Source organism: Lontra canadensis, unplaced genomic scaffold (genome assembly GCF_010015895.1).
Source record: "Lontra canadensis isolate GAN:19392208 unplaced genomic scaffold, GSC_riverotter_1.0 scaffold27, whole genome shotgun sequence".
Classification (NCBI taxonomy): Eukaryota; Metazoa; Chordata; class Mammalia; order Carnivora; family Mustelidae; genus Lontra; species Lontra canadensis.
Genome location: NW_022631021.1, coordinates 12515852 through 12536429, shown reverse-complemented (window position 1 = coordinate 12536429; position 20578 = coordinate 12515852). Strand labels below are relative to the sequence as shown.

General features: G+C 36.4%; 1 protein-coding gene across 4 annotated transcripts in view; it reads right to left on the bottom strand.

The window, feature by feature from the left end:
- The window catches only part of LGSN (lengsin, lens protein with glutamine synthetase domain), a 28516-nt gene extending 15726 nt beyond the window's left edge, over nt 1-12790 (bottom strand). The window contains exon 1 of one of the 4 annotated variants that reach the window (XM_032864455.1): nt 12604-12790. In XM_032864455.1, coding sequence (XP_032720346.1) covers nt 12604-12786 — 183 coding nt within the window. In that variant the 5' untranslated portion in view covers nt 12787-12790. The other 3 variants (XM_032864458.1, XM_032864456.1, XM_032864457.1) reach the window with 3 other exon arrangements.
- Nucleotides 12791-20578: the final 7788 nt, after the last annotated feature.

The following is a 20578-nucleotide window of genomic DNA, read 5'->3' as shown; positions in this document are numbered from 1 at the left end:
AACTCTCATTGTAGTTTGAAGACAGCGGAAGTAAGGGGCAGGGGCAGGGTCAAAACTATAATCTAAAATGTTTTGAGCTATTATCTTTTTGAAGAGCAGATTCTGAAAGATTCCATATCTTGGAGCAACTTCTAAATACGTGTCCAGAGTGGTTTCTGGGGAACAGCTGTACTCATTTGTCAATATCAATTCAGCCTCCAAAAGCTAAAAGGAGAAAAAATAATTTAACTGGTATTTATGTGTAATTAGGACACTTTGTTATTATTGTTACTATGCTTAAAAAGATATATTTCATAGGACAAAATCTTTTTTGTCATTTTAAAATCTCACATCTTAGAAAATTGTGGTCCTTTTTACTCCAAATAATTTTATATTTGGATGATGTGATACTTATTGTGAGATATAGTAGTTTATTTATTTATTTATTATCAAATAAATAAATAAAATCTTAAAAATAAATATTTTTCCAATACACTTCTGATAGAATTCTGAAAGTGATTTGGTTGCCTATTGTACATAGTCACCATTTCTAAAATGACATTGCCAGAAATACACATTAAGTAATTGCATTTTTTGTGTCTTTACCAATACATGACCCTAACTTTATTAAGAAGTCTTGCTTAAGGGTGCTTGGGTGGCGCAGTTAGTTAAGATTCTGACTCTTGGTTTTGGCTTGGGTCTCATGGGTCCTGAGCCCGAGCTCAGCATTGGGCTCAGCAGGGAGTTTGCTTGAAGATTCTCTCCCTCTAGTCTCCCCACCTCTTGCACGCACACTTGTGCTCTCTCACTCTTTCTCAAAAAAAAAAAAAAAAAAAAGTCTTTAAAAAGAAGAAGAAGAAGAAGAAGTCTTATTTAGAAATGAAATATTTGGTCAGGTATATAAAAATGAAAGGAAATTGAACAGACTAACATTTGTGTTTGTTTTACCTGTTGGGGATCCTCTCACATACAGATTAAAGGAATCAAATGAAACAGACTTTAAGATTTCTCTCAGCTTTAAACTCTAACCTGTAATTCAATAACAATGTGCTAAAACTGAGCACTTTGTCAGGCACATTTTTCAGCATAACCCTAAATAGAATCTCTGTTTTACAAATGAGAAAAGTGAGACCCAGAATGACTTGTCCAAGGCCACAAGAGTGAACGAGAGATGCAGTTTACAAACAGGTCTTCCAGTTTCAAAATGTCATTCCACTTCCTAAATGCCAGAGATTCTCGTTTACAGGAAGTTCATTTTAATAACATTCACCTGCTTTCATATAAACCAGATCAAAAGGGAAAGTTTAAGAAAAAAACAAAGACAATTCAAATTCACCTAGTTACTAACCTGAGATTTTCATCAATAAAAGCCCAAGAACTAAGTCATAATACATGCCTCTGATTCTGTAATAGATGTTCAAAAGAATTTTTTTTTCAAATGAAGAATACATTTAGTTCAGTCCTTTGAATTTTTTTTTATATACAAGGATGATCAAAGTATAGACACAGTTCTAACAGCTGAACCTAATTTATTGTATCCCTGGGTTACCCTGCCCCCAGTAGAATGTTTTCATTCTCCTAAATCTCTCAGTTATATTTGGTTACAATATGATAATGTTTCAGTAAAAAAGCCTACTAGCCAAGATTCACAAAGTTTGGGTTCTGACTTTCCCACTAAGTAGCAAGTACTTCTGGAGCCTTGTTCTTTTTATCTGTAGACACTGCTATAAATATAAATATACCCAGCAAATATATTCATATTTTATAAGTATTTTCATTACCAGGCAATACTTTATATTTCATTTAATATAACAACATCAAGAGAACATTTATAATTACCTACATTTTGCCAAAGCAGATATAGGTCCACAGAGGTTAAGTGATTTATTCAAGGTCATATGACTGCCAAGGAAGAATGGGAATTCTCTAAGGAGGTTCCCACATCATTATTACCAGAAGTGGAGGAAATTTCACTTCTGTTAGTTGATGGATCCTGGAAAGGCCCAAATGCCCAAGAGGATTAGTAGGATAGTCACAGAAGTTAAGAGAGTTGGGAGGAACCTTAAGGGACTCTTATCAGCACCTGCTTACTGACTAGTTTAGAAAGTTTTCACCATTTCTCATGCATTCAGTAATATAGTTCCAATTTACGAATCTCCTGCTTGCACCATTATGTTGGACAAGCAGTGCCTTATGTATAGTAAGTACTAAACAAATGTTAATCCTGATTATTATTACCTAAGCACCATGCATTACTGGGGATCTCTGTTGGGGACATACCTCATTCTAGATTACCACATGGACCCCTAACTCATGGGCGATGGCTCTTACTGAGTCAGGACCTAATCCTTTACCTGAATAGCTCTAGATTCTGAACAATAAACTAGGAGAACCTCTCAGAGAGGTTAGGGTATATCAAGCAGTCTGAGGGTTCTCAGAGAGGGTACTGTGACTGATATGCTCATGCTCGGACTCTAGTATTATTATTAAACAGGCACAGTATTTTATAAATAGTCTTTACACAGCCAGGGAAACTAGGGCAAGCTTAAAAAGAAGAAGCGACACTTAAGCTGAAGACAGAGGTGAAGTAAACCGGGTTGGAAGAACCGGAAGCATAAGCACAGTTATGCAATTTCATTTTGATCTCATGGCATAAATATGCAAATCTAATTCGTGCTTAATTTAGAAAATCTCAAAATTCTACTACAACAGGTTGATCCCAAACTTGATTTGACATTTCCAACAGAGAAGCTTTTCCTGCTTCAGAAATGTTTCTGCTCTCATTCCATTAGATGACTCCTTTGTCTCATACATGGGCCTGGCCTTAAAGAATGTTTCATATCACAAGAATTTTCATTATTCAAGTTTTTCTCATCACATTGTTTCTTTTGAAAGTTGTTTTATGGTTTAATACAAGTTTGTCATTTTGCATTTCAACGCAGTGGTTTGATCAAATTAACTAAAAGAGGCTTCATCTAAAGGGATCCTGCCAACCTTTAAATTTAGACCCTCATTTGACCTAGTAAGTTTCCTTTCAATGTATTAACTGGTGTTATTCAGAATCTAAATATCACTGATTTTATTCATTTGCTTTTAATTTTCTCTAACAGCTACCTTTTTACTATCAATACTTTAAAAACCTTTGTTTTGACCTCTGTATGTTGGCTACAGTCTGAAATATAATCATTAAAGCATTTACCAAACACTCTGATTTCATTAATGATAGGGGTGCATGACAGAAAAAGCAACCCAAAAAAAATTTCATAAAGTTTTAATCTCTGTTAGAAATAATGGTAAAAAATGATCAATGATTACCAGGTGTAAAAGAATATGAATGTGCCTTCAGTTTCCCTAATGTGTGCTCTTCAAAGAAAAATGGAGGAAAATGTATTCAAAATATTTACAGAAGAGATCCTTGAAAGAACACATCGCAAACTCCCATAGACTAATCTAAAAATATCCATACCTGTTAACTACTAATTCTACTTCTGGCAATTTGTTCTAAGACTATAATACTAAATATATAAAGTTGTATGCATGTTCAATACCGCCTCTGTTATAGTAAAAACTTGAAAGCAGCACACATTGAAGTGGGAAGGGCTAAATGCATTGTGGTAATTCTGTCCAATGAATTCACCATTTAAAAATGAGTGATTCCATTTCCTATCCACGTCACCTGGATTACCAGAATGGTTACACCGAACTGTCCTCCCTCTGTTCTCCACTTCTCCCCATCCTCCAGACTACTGCCCATAGTGCTTCTCTAAATCACAGTTTTGGTCTTATAATTTCTCTGCTTGGGATACTTCCACAATTTTGTGTCACCTTCAGGAAAAATTCAAATTAGTATTCTCTGAGGGCCTGCAAAGGCCAGTCTCACCAATCCCTGCACATTTTCATGCACAAACTTCATCTCCATCCATGCAAAACAAGTGTGCAAGAAGACCCACACTCTTCTTCTTTCCTAGGCTCTTATCAATTTTCTAGTCTGTCCCAGGGAAACAGTTTTCTATTCCTCTTGTCACAGCTCAAAATTAACCCCTTGGACAATTTGCTATAGCCACTCCATTCAAAGATGTTCAATATTCTCAAATTCCTGGTGAAAGTAGATCCCTTATTGAATTTTGTAATCTATTCAAAATAACTCATAATTATTGTCTTCTTCATCATAAGTGATGAATGTTTAGCCTCCTCTAAGAGATCTTACTTAGTGCTTTGTAAAATAATTCTCAGAATCCTTATCGTTAACTCTTCATTTGTATACTTTTTTCTCTACACCAAAAGGCAGTGATAACTTTAACCTAAGAACTGTGGTTCCTTAAGTGCCAAGAATGTATTTAGGCATCCTTCTAGAATTAGGAATCATTGCAGCCCAAAATACAAGGAACTACTTACAGCCCCAATATCCACTTGGGCAATGTAAAATAGAGATGAGGTTGATCTGACTATGGTTACGGCTCTGGGGATGGAGAAATGAGCTTACTACAGATAGATTTGGGAGGTGGATTTGGCAGTTCCGTGATTGACTTGATATAGGAAGTGCAAGAGACAGCGGGTCAAAGGTGACAGTCAGGTGTCTGACTAGGGAACCCAGAAAGAGGAGGAGACCTGAGGGAGGAGTTGCTGGCTTCTGTTCTAAGTACATGGAATCTACAATAACTATATCATCTGAAGTCATCCAGCAAGCAGTGGCCATATGGGTCAGAATCCAAAAGATGATATGGAAAGAAAAAAGCTCAACCCTGAAAGTGGTTGGAATCATTAAGAGAAAGAGCAGAGCTTGAGAAAATAAGAGGACTGAGACAGAACTGAGAAACAATAATGTGTGCTACGTAAACATAGGAATGGGATCCTAAAAAGCAGTCAGAGAAAAAAATGACCAGAAGGTGAAAGAAAAAGTTGGACAGAGTGGTTTCATTGATAGCAAAAGATAAAAGCCTCATTAAAAGAAGGGAACACCAATAGGCCTGCTACTGAAATTATAAACAAGGTCGCTATTAAGACTAGTCCGTTGTGTTTTGCAACCCAGGTGCCTAAAGGCATTGGAAAAGGCAGGTTCAGTGAAAGAATGTGAGCAGCACCCAGATGGCTGTGAGTTGAGGAGGAACGAGAGGTGCTTAGTCCAGGGTCCACATATGACAAGCACGCTAGAAATGTTCTCTACAGTCAAATGGAGACAGTCAGGATATACAGCTGAAAAGTAAGAAGAGATGGAGACAAACACAACGACCCCTGGAAAAGTACATAGGGGTCTGCCCAAGAAAAATTTATGTTGCTTTTAGGAAGATCAGACTTACACATGTTTAAATGCTCAGTGAAAGGAGTTAATAGAGGTGTTGAAGAGAAAAGAAAAAGGTTTTAAAAAAGGTCCTTGAAAGGGTAAAAAAGACGGAAACTAGAATTGAAATGAAGGGATTCACTTTGTATCCTCCTCCACAAGAGGAAAAAAAAAAAAAATAGGGAATATTAGAAGGAGAGAAGAGAAAAATTAAGGAGGAAGGAAAATTAGGTGGAGGAGAGGACGGAAGGAATTTCAGATGACAGAACAAAGCCTCAGGACAATTAAGTTTACCTAGTAAGTGGCAGAATCTTTAAATGAAACTAATTTTAAACCCTTGATCTTTCTTATCTATTCTTAGCCAGTTGCAGAACTTCCAATTTTCTCTGCTAGGAGATGCTCAGACAGTTTACATATGGAAGACTAAATATTTAAAGAGAATGCAAATGGTTTGCCATCGTCATAGCAGAGAATGTTAAAAAAAAAAAAAAAAACCCTCAAAGAACAAAACTGTTCAGTGCCCCACAGAAACCGGAGATTTTTAAGTTATAGTGGCATCAAATCTGCACAGGTAAACTATTTTTCTTCCAGCAAAGCTCTTTCAGAGAAGTGAAAAACACAGGATAGAGGTTTTGTAAGGATACAAACTTAGGAAGACAATGACAAAAATAAGTTGAGGATATTTGCAAGAAAGACTAAAATAATGAGATATGGAATCCAAGATAGATGGAATAGAAAACGAGACCAAGAAAGACTGACAAGGGATTGGAGATCCCTATAAGTTAGCATTTTAGATGTAGCATTGAGCTAAATATACTGGCTAGAATAAACTAGGAATCAAGAAATACTTTCTGATAAATGAAAGGCAACCAATGCCTACCATGTTGAAGTATAAGACCAGAAGGAAATTTTGACTCACATCTCTCCTTCATAAATGATTCAAAATGAAATATCTTTGAATGTCCAATAGAACCTGATGATAATTCAGTAGGCTGATGTAATCAAAACACGTTCCCTAGACAAAGTATTACATGGACTCCCTCAGTTTTCTGAAGAGCCAAGAGAAGAGAAGCTCTGCTGGTGACAAGCTGCTCCACAATGACTCTGTCCCTTTACCCCATTAATTCCACCTTTCTTTGAAGATTTTTTCACTGTATTTATTCTCAAAGCCACACCTATCTTCAAAGTTATGATTACTCCCTTTAAGACATAAACAAAATCTTATTTCCTATGCTTCTTCATAGCATAACTAAAACATGTGATATTTCAAAAGAAGTTTTTAAACACTAAGGAAAATATAAACTAAAATTTAAAAGAACCAAAACGACAAAATATTTGCTTTCTATTATCTTGGTAGTTAAATATGTTTTCTTTGATTCTGTCCTGTTTCTTGTCTTACTCAAGACCAGACCAAAGTATTCTCCTTTTCAGTTCTCTGGTTCACCAACAAGATAAATAAGCATCATTTGGAAACTTATTTGAAAACTTGGAGCACTTCTTTATGGCCTAGTAAGTGATTCACTCCTTCAACCAAGCTGTTTCTGCAAAGTCACCTGAGTCTTACACTAAATTAGAGTCCCTGAGATCACTAAGGACAAGGACCCAAATGACCACCCTTTCCCAACTTAAAAAATGAAACACTCTTAGGGAGACATTAATCACAGATCTACTTATCCTTAACACTGGACCTTCATCTGTATATTTGTAAAGAATTTTAATCCTTAAACTCTATTGCATTTTAGGAGATTTCATCTGAATACATAGAATCTCTGAGGGTTTTGTTGTAATTTGTTCTTTATTACAAATGTAATATTCTTCATTATAAAAATTCAAAGGTCAGAAGCTCATAAAGTAAAATGGAAAACTTAAAAAACAATACGAGTCCTCTGTTTCCCTCTAACCTTTATATTTTTGACAAGCAAATATTTTCAGAAAGAGTTGTTTCTACTATTCCAAATAATTCTTATAATGGTTCATTTTCTAATATAAGTTCTTTAATAATTGTTCCCAGTAATGATTTAATGTGTCAATATTGATTGGGACTAGCCACATATTGAAATACACCAAAAAGAGAAATTAAAGAGAGTAGGAATAGTACATTCATACCCATTGTTGACAGGCGACCTACTGGGGCCACCCTTTGTATGAAATTCATTCATTTACTCAGCAAGTACTTAGTGAATATCTAAAAGAGGCCAGGTATAAGTCTGGATGCTCTGTAAGAAATAAAGATGAGCTACTTGTTGTTTCATTGAACATAAAAACAATACATAATAAAAAGTGGTATAGGTATACTATATGAATGAGGAAAGTACTAGTGGAACCATCTTCCTGAGGAAGCAGCTAAGTCTCTCAAAGTTGCAGTAACTCCTCTGACTTCACACCTAGAAAGTAGCAGGAGCCAAATGTGTACTTGGAAACACTTCTTTTGTTTTTTCATCCTACGTACAAAATTTAGAGGCAACAAAATATTGAAAACCAAAAATATTGCCTAAAAAGTAAATATTGAGCAGTTTTATATAAAAGACAGAGGGAAATTCAAGTGGGTTTTTTGTGTGTTTTTTTTAATTTCACAATTCAACATAGAGTTCAGTAGCATCCCTGTCTTTAGAAGTAAAATTAAGCACAGAAGGTAAACACAGATAAATTTCTTGGAAGTTACATAGAATCAGAATTTTACTTAATATCATGGCTAAAAATGGAATGGGCTATTTGGATATGTGTCAAGTTTCTCATCCTCGAACATATTTGTGGAAGGAATAGGAGGATTAGATAATCAAATGTCAGGAATGACCCAGAGAATTTCCATTTCTTCCACCACATATGCTCACCACTTTTGCAATAAAATAGCCTAGATCCAAGTTAGTAGATTAGATGGAACATTGTTCCACCTATATATCCACCTCCACCCAAGAATTATAGAGAAACCATCATTGTAAAAAGTTTCTATGTGAACAAAATGTCACATTGTAAATGATGCAAAAAGCTCTGAATCTCACTTCCATTCCCAGCGAGACGGCAAAATATGCAACAGCAGCAGCAACCTCGAGCAAATCTCGCCTCTGGGAGTAAGGCAATGCAAAATCTGCAACAGAACATTCCATATGAGACAAGTGTACCTAGCCAATAGATTCAGAGAAGGAAAAATGACTTTATAAACATCCAACACCATGTCATTTTCACAATATGAAGCTAAACAATAAACGGAGCTAAAAAAATTAAGGATCAAGAATTTGGTTATTACCTGAACTTGGTGCTAGCACTGGCTTTCTTTTTTACTGAAAAAGAAATCTCTGTATTTTCCAGAGAAATGAAGATTTTGTCTCAAAAATATCTGTGTAAATAAGATCAGTCTTTTTTTGAAGGCTTTGTGATGGGCAGAAAAGCAACAAATTTGCTTCAATGGGGAGAGATTTGTAGAAAAATTTAAACATACATGTAGTATATAATATATATTTATGGCCATGATTTCTATAATATGGTATGAAATAAGATCCAAGAACATTATAGAACTGTCAGTGAAGATACCAGCTAATATGCTGCTGCAGATAAAATTATTGGGCCTCGGGGCGCCTGGGTGGCTCAGTGGGTTAGGCCTCTGCCTTCAGCTCAGGTCATGATTTCAGGGTCCTGGGATCAAGCCCTGCATCGGGTTCTGCTCAGCGGGGAGCCTGCTTCCCCCTCTCTCTCTCTCTCTCTGCCTGCCTCTCTGCCTACTTGTGATCTCTCTCTCTTGTCAAATAAATAAATAAAAATCTTAAAAAAAATTGGGCCTCATCAAAAAGAATATTTTAAATGTGACAGCGGAAGGTGTTCCATCTTTTAAAAAAATATGATGTGCTTAGGGCTAGAATACTAAATATAGTTCTAGTTACTGTCCCCAGGAAAACATTAATGGTCTAGAAGTGGATCAATATGTGTTTATTTATATACATGTACACCGCATAGAATAGTTATTATCATACAGAAAGGCAAATAAAATTCTACTGTGTAAAAGAAGGTGCAAAACTCTACAAGGCTATAAAAATGAACACTTAGGGGAGAGATTACTGGTATCCACAGCATAATGAAGTATATGTGACGAGGAACTCCTGTTACTCACTATGTTCTAAGCACTGAACACACATTAATTCATTTAATCTCTCCACAAAATCTCTTGCGGTCGGTACTATTAATGTCCAAATGAAGCACAGAGAAATCCAATGATTTGTCCCATCTCACCCAGCCAATAGGTAGTAGAGCCAAGACTAAAATACAGGCATCCCGGTTTCAAGGAATATACTCTTAACCACTGCACGTGAATGAAGCACAGACCTAATTTTGGCACTTAAAGGGAGATAAATTTGAGGTAAATAAAAACAAATATAAAATGAACTAAAAACCTTGGAATCTAAAAACAAAACTGAATTTTAAGAGACCACAAACACATTTAAAATATAAAAATAGAATCGGGAGATCTTTATAGAGTTCCACAGACAAGCATAAAGCAGGGGACATTTGGGTAAGCTGCCGGAGGAAAAACCCTAGCCTTGAGTCCTACTTCTAGAAAGTCAGTCCTAGCCTCCCACAGAGCTGCACTTAACAACACAATGCGCATGCGTGCACACGCACACACACGCGCACACACACACACGTAGACATACACACAGATGATACAGGCTACAGAGCAGAATGAACCTCTGGTCTCACCCAGATGGAATCCATTCTTCCTGCAATATGGAAACATCACCTCTATGCGTCTACCTGTGCAGATGTTTTCCTTTGTGTCTACCTCACAGATACTGAGGCATGAGCATCAGCCACAGGGCAGAGAACAGATCTTCCCCAAATTGCTTGGTGTATCAATCAGCTCAGGACCACACACAAGGCTTTATTGATAAATAGATTTTAATTATCATGATGTGCTGCCATTTTCTTCAATTTGCAACTTCATACACCCATAGGGTCTACTTTGGGGAATAGGAATGTGGTTTTGATCTATTTTCTGTTTACTACGGCTAAGAATTTGGCTGAATACATGACTTTATAACATTGTTTTGAATAGAGAATCTCAGTAAAATATTCTTTTTTTTTTTTTTTAAAGATTTTATTTATTTGTCAGAGAGAGAGGGAGAGAGCACAGGCAGACAGAATGGCAGGCAGAGGCAGAGGGAGAAGCAGGCTCCCTGCAGAGCAAGGAGCCCGATGCGGGACTCGATCCCAGGACGCTGGGATCATGACCTGAGCCGAAGGCAGCTGCTTAACCAACTGAGCCACCCAGGCGTCCCTCAGTAAAATATTCTTTAGGGAAATGCCAAATCTGAGACTAGGAACTATTCATTTTCACTGAAGCTTCTACTGAGGAATTTGTTCCGGTTGGGGAAGTAATCATCCTGGGATATTTTTTCACGCATACAACCTGTCCTTTTGATTCATCAAGCCTTTCCTCAGCTGCTGTGTTTTTTGCAGCTAACCTCATGCTGCTGCTGCTCACGTTACCAGAGCATCTGGTATGGAACAAAACCATCATCCTTTCCAGATATTAGTTAACTGGAAATGGAATGTCACACACCACCTCCCTCCCACCTCCCATAGTCTTTCCCTTCCTGAGAATACAACCCTACACAGGGCAGCACAGGGGCTATTCAATGGAGAATTGGGTCAATCAAGTCTCACTTTTATTGTATCTCTTAAATATAATGTTCCATCCCAGTTATCAAGGAACTTCTACCCAAGAGACAGGGTTTGTCCTTTGCTGTGAAAATTGTGTCCTTTCAAATCATACTGCTAGTTTTTCTACTCTCCCATCAACATTGGTCTAGACTGGTCTTGGGAGATTGTGACTCTCAAAGATTTTCACAAAATCTGGGTCACCTGGAATCCTTGGCTAAAACTATAGGAGGTGGAGATAGGAAACACAGTTTTGACATAGGCTCACCAGTAGTAAAACCTAGACCAAGAAGACATTGAATAGTTAGACACCAGTATCTCAAAACGGTACTAATGTACAGGGGCACCTGGGTGGCTCAGTGGGTTAAGGCTCTGCCTTCAGCTCAGATCATGATCCCAGGGTCCTGGGATTGAGCCCTGCATCTGGCTCTCTGCTCAGTGGGGAGTCTGCTTCCCTTCCTCTCTCTCTGCCTGCCTCTCGGCCTACTTGTGATCTCTGTCTGTCAAATAAATAAATAAAATCTTTAAAAAAAAAAAAAAAAGGTACTAATGTACATACTAGTTACTTTCTTTAAGCCATCATTTGAAGCTACAAATTTACTTTCAGATAAATTCATTCTATGAAACAAACATGTCTGTCATTTGATGCCTCTGACAATGACAGGACACTGCTTGCCGAGCCACAGCTACTCCCCAGTGAGTCCCTTCTTTACCTACTGTTACCCAGTTTCCTTATGGAAAGTACATTTGTTGTCTCCATCTCAAGCTGCCCGTACTCATTATACATAGCAGTGACCCCATTCTTCCTTAATCTTCTAGATGTCTTCTCCACGAGATGGAGGGGCAGGGATCAGGTCTATTCTCTTTCTGCCACTGTTTCAAACACAGGGCATTGGTCTACCACTGTGCTTTGCACATAATAGTTTTGCTTCTTGTATTTTATTTTCTTAATTTCATCTAAAGAAAACCCACATCCTCCCAGACTTGACCACAGCATGCCTCGCAGTCTGCATTTCAGTCTTGCAGAATGGTCTGCCAGAAATATAAGAGTAGATGTTGGGTACATACACATTAAAAACTAGGAAGAAATGCTACATGTTGACAACTGAGTGTTTTAATATATTCAAGAGCAGATGAGAGGCTATCACTATTTAAAATGCCGTGAGTTTCGATTATAATTTGAAAATGGGTTCTCACCTTTAGCCACTTAACCTCAAACCATTTTTAATACAATGAGACAAAAGCTTTGAGAAAAACAAAGATCATGCTCTTGGTAACAACCAAAATAGGCATAAAAGAATTTTATAGCATCCTTATGCTTCTGAAACCTAGTGCCTAATGAAGTTATTTTCAATGATCTTTCAAACTAAGTGAGCTGTTCTAATGCAAACTCTGAATTTCACTTTTATTATATTTATAAACTCAATGCTTAGTAGAGTTTCTTCACAAACTTCTCCAAAGCAGACATAAAACAAGTATAATCATGCTGCCCTTATTCATACTGGCACTCAAATAGTTAACATAGAATAATAAAAAGCTTTGCTGTCAGTATTTTGGTAAATAACATTTTAACTATTAACTTCATACCTCCTGCAGAAGGTCCCCTTCATCATTCATCTCACACTTTTTTATTTAAGTCGACTTTGGAAACCACAATATCCCCAACAAATGCATTCAACATGTATTTATATGTATACCTGAACCAAACACTGCAGATGATGAATTCCATGGAGGCTCTTTCCAGAGGGGTCTGGCACGTAATAAAAGATAAACACTGGACTCTGATGTGTCACGCCCAAGGCACAGTATGCTGGAAACGCACTAGAAGAGTCAAATGACAAATGCTCATTTATGCCTGAATCCCTACAAACAAAGGACATTACAATGCTTAAAACTGTGTTGATTTTGACTTTTTCTCCAACATACTGAATTTTGTTATATAACAATTGTATTCTAGAATGAATCTATTGTTAGACTTAGATGATGACACATTTATTAGACAACTATGCAATCACGGTCCACAGACAAAGCACAAATGGAAAAATACAGCTGTCAGTGACCCAGATTTGTACCAATGGCAAAGACCCACTCATTTGTAATTCCCATTTTTCTTTTCCTTTTTTTTTCTAGGGTTCCTTCTCGCCTCTAAATTAATTCTGGTCGTTCGTTATATAATCACAGCCATCTCTCTTTAGCCTTTCTAATTCTACAAATGTTAGTCTCTGACAAAACCCAAGCCTTTCCAGCTGGCCACAAGGAACATAGAACCATCTACAGGTTGCCCCACGTGGTCCCAGGAACAACCCCAGCTCAGTTGGAAGGAACAGGGAATGCTTTCTCAAAGAGAATTTGAAATTATGCTTCTGCTGACTTCAATTGTCACTTCAAGTTGTTGGGGGAGGGTAGACGGTTTTTCTAAATCAAATCAAATCCTCTCTAAGTATTTTCCATGTATGAGTGTACACTCTCCAGAGCTGATCACTTCCACCCTGGACTTTGTCCAGCTTAGCACTCCAGCCCATCAGCCAGGCCTGATTCTCTTGTTCTATTTCCACAGTTGCATAGTTATTATTTTTGTTTGTTGTAATCAACTCCACTCTTCCCTTTGTATCTTTGCTCATCTTTCCCCTGTCTCCATCTTTGGGTCTCTTTCTTACCTTATAAATTTCAGTTCACCCTCTGTGTCTACTTCTAATCAAGCCATAATACAGAATTAAACACACTGTTTACAGTAGTTGCTATACCGCTGACAAATTTCGTTCTTTGTTCTTAATTACAAAATTTAGTATCTAAAAAGCTTTTTGTTTCTCTCTTAAAACTTAAAAAATCAAATTGGACCTGTTTAATTACTTTCAGTTGATTTTTTGTAATCTCATCCAAATCCAAATGTTGATTTTCTTTAAAAACTTCAATAAATCAGGACAAAGTAAAAAAAGTACATAGCTGAAGTTTTCAGGTAATCAATATTATTTATATAAAATATAACATCCTACATACCATTTATACCCATAAACATACCCTCTTTCTTTAACCTCCTTAATTCATAAATCCCATTCTAATAAGCAAGATAAAATTAAAATTTTGTCATATCATAAAACAGGGAGTTGGTACATTTCTGGAAAATAGGGCAGATCAATAGTTAAGTCTAACTAAGCTGTTAGAACTCCTTTATTATTCATTTGTAAGAGTTTTCATGTCACATGCAGAGCAATTTTATCTGCACAATAATGGCATGAGCTGCACACCAAAAGTCAGTGAAATCTCAATTCAGAGATTCTAATTTCCGGTGACAACTTATTCATTGAGCATCTATCCAATTCTGTTGTACTCATTAGACTTGTACCACGTCATCTCCAATCTCCCAGTCAAATAGTTTTTAGATATTCCTCACTCAAAACCTCAAGATAAGCTACTTGAACAAGTCCCCTCCACGACTTCTTCCACCAGTCTAATTCTATATTTACTAAAATTAGTTATAGTTATTTTCAAAATTACTTACCCAAATTGCACTAGTTATTGCAAATGCGCAGTTTAATTAAAACTAACTCAAAGGAAGATGTTTAACATTGCTTCAAAACTAAGACAAATGCTTTAGAAGGACTTGAAAATTATATGTCTTAGTTTTCTATGTTTTAACAAAAATACCATTGACTACGTAGTTTATAAATGATAAAAATATATTTCTTTCAGTTCTAGAGGCTAGGAAGTCCAAGATAAGACACCAGCAGATTCAGTGTCTGGTGAGGGCCCACTTCCTGGTTCAAAAATAGCAGTCTTTTCACTGTGCCCTCACATAGAGCTTTCTGGAGTCTCCTTCAGAAGGATACAAATCCCATTCATGAAAGATTCAGTAAATAGCAGTACATGTCTAATAAAAATGGTTGCTAAATTCTGTTTAAGTAATATGCCCGTAAAAAGTTAATTTATTAAAATATAGAATTTTCTTTTGATTTGTCTTAAGATCTTACATCACTAAATAAACAAATAATCTTATATTATTCTTACATGATGCACTATGAGAGACAATATGAGATTCAAATCAATGAATGTATTGATCCAAAACAAAGTACTGATCCAGAAGCAATAGATTGGTTGATAAGTGTATAATTACATGACTTAGGTTAAAAGAATGTCTTTAAATAAGTACTCCTTTTTAGGATACTTTACTTCAGCTGACTTTCCTGGTTAACCAACCAATTTTTTTACTTGATTGTTTAAGATAAAAGATCTCCTTTATCTTTATAAACTTTTCTTTAAAAAATGGATGAGACCGTTTAGAGAGACATATCAGATATAATATATGCATTTACTTTTGTTTGTTCAAAAAGAAAAAGAAAATCTAACCAAAGGTCATAAGCGAAAAAGAAAATAGAAATGGGGACAACAGAAAAAAGATATGAGTGGTAGAAAGCACATGGACAAATTGTAACAAACTTTTAACAAACCTCCAAAAGCTAATCTTAAATTATCAATGAAAAAAGTCAAGAAACAATGCAATGTGCATTGTAGAACTTTCCAGAAAGAAGAAAGAAAAAAAAAGGCAAGGAAATGAAAGAATAAGAACAAAAGGACTAAAAAAAAGAAGAAGAAATGACCACTCTAGGAGGTTCAACATATGAATAATAAGAGTTTCAGAAAAAGGAAATAGAGAAAAATATATGGGAAAGTATCTTCAAAAATAGTCATTTCCCAGAATTGAAGGGCATGAGTTTCCAGAATGAAAGGGTACACTGGGAAATTAGCTAAATGGATTAAAATTCATACAGATCAAGGCTCGTTATAAAATTTCAAAACTCTAACACATACAATGTATTTCTTCATACAAGAGACCCCAGACTTCTTAATAGCAGCACTGGAAACTGGAAAACAATGAAGACAAGATTTCAAAATTCTGTGGAAAAATACCTAACCCATAGTCCTAAACTGAGTCAAAACTATTGATCAAATGAACAAAATAGAGATATGTTTCACATACCACTCATATACCCTTTCTCAGAATACTAATGATGCATATGATTTTCCAAAATAGGAAACCAATACAGAAGAAAACCAGAATTCCAAGTAACAGCAGATCCAGCATGGGGGAGAATAAAGGGATCCCTGGGAAACTGATAAGGTAAAATCTCAGAATGATACCTGAATACCAAGAGTAAAGTACTGTCAGATATCTTCACAACAAAGGCTCAAGAAATAATTTTCAAAAAGGACAAATTCATAAAAAAAAACTCTTGTGTCTGAATGGGGAATAATTGAAACTGAATTTTTAATGTATACATAGAATCCTTACACATAAGCAACTGGGGGGAAAAAAAGACAATAACCTCACAGAAAAGAAAAAATGATATGGGCCAGGAAAAATAATCTTGTAATAATACCCACATGGCTCAACTGTGGACAGCTTTACATATTCATGGTAATGTAAATACTAAATATTGATCCTAATAAAATTTCAGTGTTTTATTAGAACAACTGTGGAATTGGAATTGTGCATGTGTATTTAGGGAGGATCAAGGAAAGAGAGCTAAATGCTGTTTATCCAATGTGAGAAGTCCATAGTTAATGCCAAAAAATTAAAGATGAGTAAATAGTAAGATAAGTGCAATTTTTAGAGATACTGAGTTAAAACAAAAAGATCCAGCTAGAGAAATTGGGACTAGACATCTTGGGAAGGGGAACAGAAGTGGGATGAGGAACTGTTTGACTCTTTAAACCATGGCATATGTGTCTTTAATAAACTGAAAATTAGTGTGTTGGGGGAGATGAATTGCTAATATTCTCTCTCTTCAAAAATCAGTTCTTGCAATTGTTTTTACCTGATTTTTTTTTCTTTCTTTCTTTTTTTGGGGGAGGGGGATTAAGAGGTATTATGTAATTTCTTTATGTCCAATTAGTCACTTTATCTTTTTGCATAATTTTATAGAGTGTTTATCATATCATGGAGTATTTTACCTGCCTTTATATCTCCCACCTAAGCTGTGAATTCTAGAGGGTTTCGATTCTATTTTGTAACTCGAGCACCTGGAACACTGCCTATTTCATAATAGGAGATCAATATTCTTCTGTTGAATGAATAAATGGGGTATGAGAAACACTGAATTTACTACCTACGGAAAAAAACACCACACTTCTGTTATGAGAATTAAGTATATATTGCCAAAAAACTGTCTCTTGTGCTTTTCTAAATCAAAATTTTATGATGACTTAGTCTCAAGTGAGAACCTCCATTCTCCAGTCTTTCACTGTAACTACTGAAGTTATCACGAGTGCTTCATTTCCATTAGATAAAGGACTAAAAACATCCATTTTCAGACATCTTCACCCAGAAGCGACAATTTGTATTCATGATTATGATTATGTTTTAGGTAAAGTCAAAGCCCTTCATACAATTTACATGCCAAACACTTGAGTGTTCTCTGACCGGGTTGCTACTTTAGAAAATAACATATATTATTTCAGGTTTATTGAGAATCATTATAGCGGTGTTTAGTTAAGGACGATTCACAAACTGAATGCAACATTCCCACCACATTGCCTCCTAGATAGTAGACAGAGTTAAGGATAAGCTGTACCTTCTAACTTAAATCTAGATGACTTATGAATAATTTTTTCTACAAATTAGAATCGTAATCTATGTACAAAATATTTTTAAAAATAAAGATATTAGGCTCTAATAGGACATAATCTCATTTGAAAAATTTGACTTCCATTGTGCGCTAGCTGTTATGAAAGATGGTAAGTGATAATCTAAATGGTATATATCTCAAGTCCATGAGTATGTTTCATGCTATTATCACAAACAAATTTCTGATAGCATCCTACATTTTAAAGTAATGTGTCTTTAATGAGGCAAATATACTTCAGAAAAAGAAGAAAATTTAAAAAAAAAAAAACCTTCCAAGGATACCTTTTTCATTGGCCCACTAATTGAGCTTCTTCAATGAAAGCCTTTTTGCCTAGATAGTGGGTTTCAATCTCTTTACTTTGGAACTGTGATCTAGATGAAGCTGGAGTATCCACATGCTTCCTCTACTCTAGTTGTAAAAGCTTGTAATTATGACAAAACCTTTAGGAATTTTACAAATGTTTAACACTGTTGCAATATTATAATAGATAAAATAAGTACACTTACATAGTTCTCTGTGTGTACAGGTGAACGTCTAAGTGCTTCACAGATACTAACTCATTTGATCTCCCCAAAATTAGTGAGGTACTATTATTACCTCCATTTTACAGATGAAGTAACTGAGGCACAGAAATCTTGCTGAAGCCCTGCAGCTTAGGTTGCGGGGCGGGGCAACATCTGAACTCTGATAGCCTGACCCCAAAATCCACACCCTTAACCACAAAGGCAAGATGGGAAGGGACTCAAGCTTAAAAGAACACAGAACCAAGAAAGCATAAATATATGCATCTATGTAAAGTGAGGAAACTTTAATTACCCTTGTCCCTTTGCAATTACGCAAGCCTATCAGGAGCCATAGAGGTTAAAGGAAACTCTGCCGGTATCCCCTATTTCATTCACACATGTTCATGTGTATATATTTTAAGTCACGCTAGGAAATTCTCAGGGTTTTGCAAGTCCATTTATTCACCCCCTTATTTGATACAGTTCAGCACCTGTGTGGTGAAGAGCTGCCATCACAGGCAACTCAGTAGGCAGCTACCATGATCACTTGTTGTGCTTGGAAAAATGGTATATAGCCAAATCTGTGATATTAGCATGAGATACATTAAAGGTCTTACTGTTGTAAAAATCAGTGTCTAAGAAACCAAATGTTAAGAAAGGGTTGAAGAGATAGATGGGAAGAAACCGTGAATTATCCTAAGTCCATATTCAACATTTCTCATTCACAAGCACTTGTTCAATACCTACTATATTCAGGGACTGCTTCAGGCAAATGACTACAGCCACTGAGCCATGAATCTATGATTCAAGTCTTTCTGCTGCCCCTCTTCTGAGACTACGTATGGGAAGACTATTCAACGCCAGCACTTCTCTGCCAAAAAGAGGTGATCTAATTGAGTGGATCAAGAGGACAGTGGCTAAAATGATTAAAGGAATGATGGGATTCATTTTATGAGAACAGATTGCAGCAGCTCAAGTTTACTAAGTACCACCAAGGGGAAGCAGTGGGTTGTTACCACTAAGTTACCGCCTTCTGATGAATCATTTAACAGGACTGGAGGAGAAAAAGATGCAAATTGAGTACAAGATTAAACCCATTCTTTCATTGTAAAAGAAAAGTGGGAGAAAATGAAACCACAATAATTCTGGTTTTATTTCATATTTGTGTGTATTATATGTTACAAAACAATGCATGAGAACCCAAAGTTCCCAGCACTGACTGCTAAAGAAATAGGATAAAACATGCCCAAAGTGACTAAGGGCCTAACTGATTTGTGAGAATAATAAATGAGTACGAAGGAGAGAATTGTCTTTCTAAACATCTCCCCTCCGACAAAATCATAGTTTTGGGTCAGCGGGAGGCCTTGACAACAGGGACAGAAAGATACTCCCACTTTTTCTTTCTCCAGGTTTGTTGTCGTTCTAGAAGTTTGTTGGGTTTGCTCCTCGTTCACATGTATCCAGTTGTGACAGACAAGCAGAGAACCTGCCATTGACACCCTCAGTCGCGGAGAGTGTGGCCAAACATTGTGAAGAGTAACATTTGGGTTCTCTCAGTAGTTCTGGAACTCCTGATCACAACAGCTTCCGGTAATTCCCTCCACCTACCCAACGTCTCCTCTCCCCAATTCTGCCCAGAAACATCTCATTTTCTAAGGAAACAAGAGATCTGTTTACAGGATTGAGATTTTAAATCTATCATTAAAAAAATACTTTGGGTAGGGCTGAGTAGAGGATCAGTGATTTCATGAATAAGCAGAAACACACATGGGGTGGGGGGCTCCTGGGGGGCTCAGTCAGTTAGGCAGCTAACTCTTGATTTTGGCTCAGTTCATGATCTTAGAGTCCTGGGATTGAGCCCCACACTGTGTCCACATCTACACTCAGCACGAGTCTGCTTGAAGATTCTCTCCCTCCCTCTCCCTCTGCCCCTTCCCTGGCTTATACTCTCTCTCTATCTTCCTCTCCCTCTCTCTCTCTCTCTTACTCAAATAAATAAATCTTAAAACACACACACACAGGAAGGGAATGGGGGATTTTTGTGGTTGGTTTTTCATGTGTTCTGGAAAGGGAATTTCTCCTGTTATCTGACCCTTCTACAAATTCCATTAAGTAATAAGTACAAAACAATGCTACTCCCTGAAAAAAGGACCTGACAACTACGTAGAGTTGATAAAGTAAAAAACTAGTTCAAAATCGTTTTAATACAGCATTCTCAATTATTATTCATATATTTAGCCAAACTCTATAAAGTTAAATCAAGTGAATCATGAATGTAGGAGCATGAAATCTGAGTTCCAAGGTGCATAAGGAGCTTGCAGTCACATGAAATGAGTTAAAAATTACTCCAAAACAGCCAGAGCTCTATTTAAAAAAACAAGGGGAGTGTCACAGAATACACTGTTAAGACACCATTAATTTAATAACTTTGCTAGTTGGTATTATCCATGTTTTCTTCTCTTACTAATGGGACAGTGCTCAAATACTGGGACAGTGCTCAAAAATGACTGGAAATTCCATGACTTTTCATTTATGTAAATATGTCA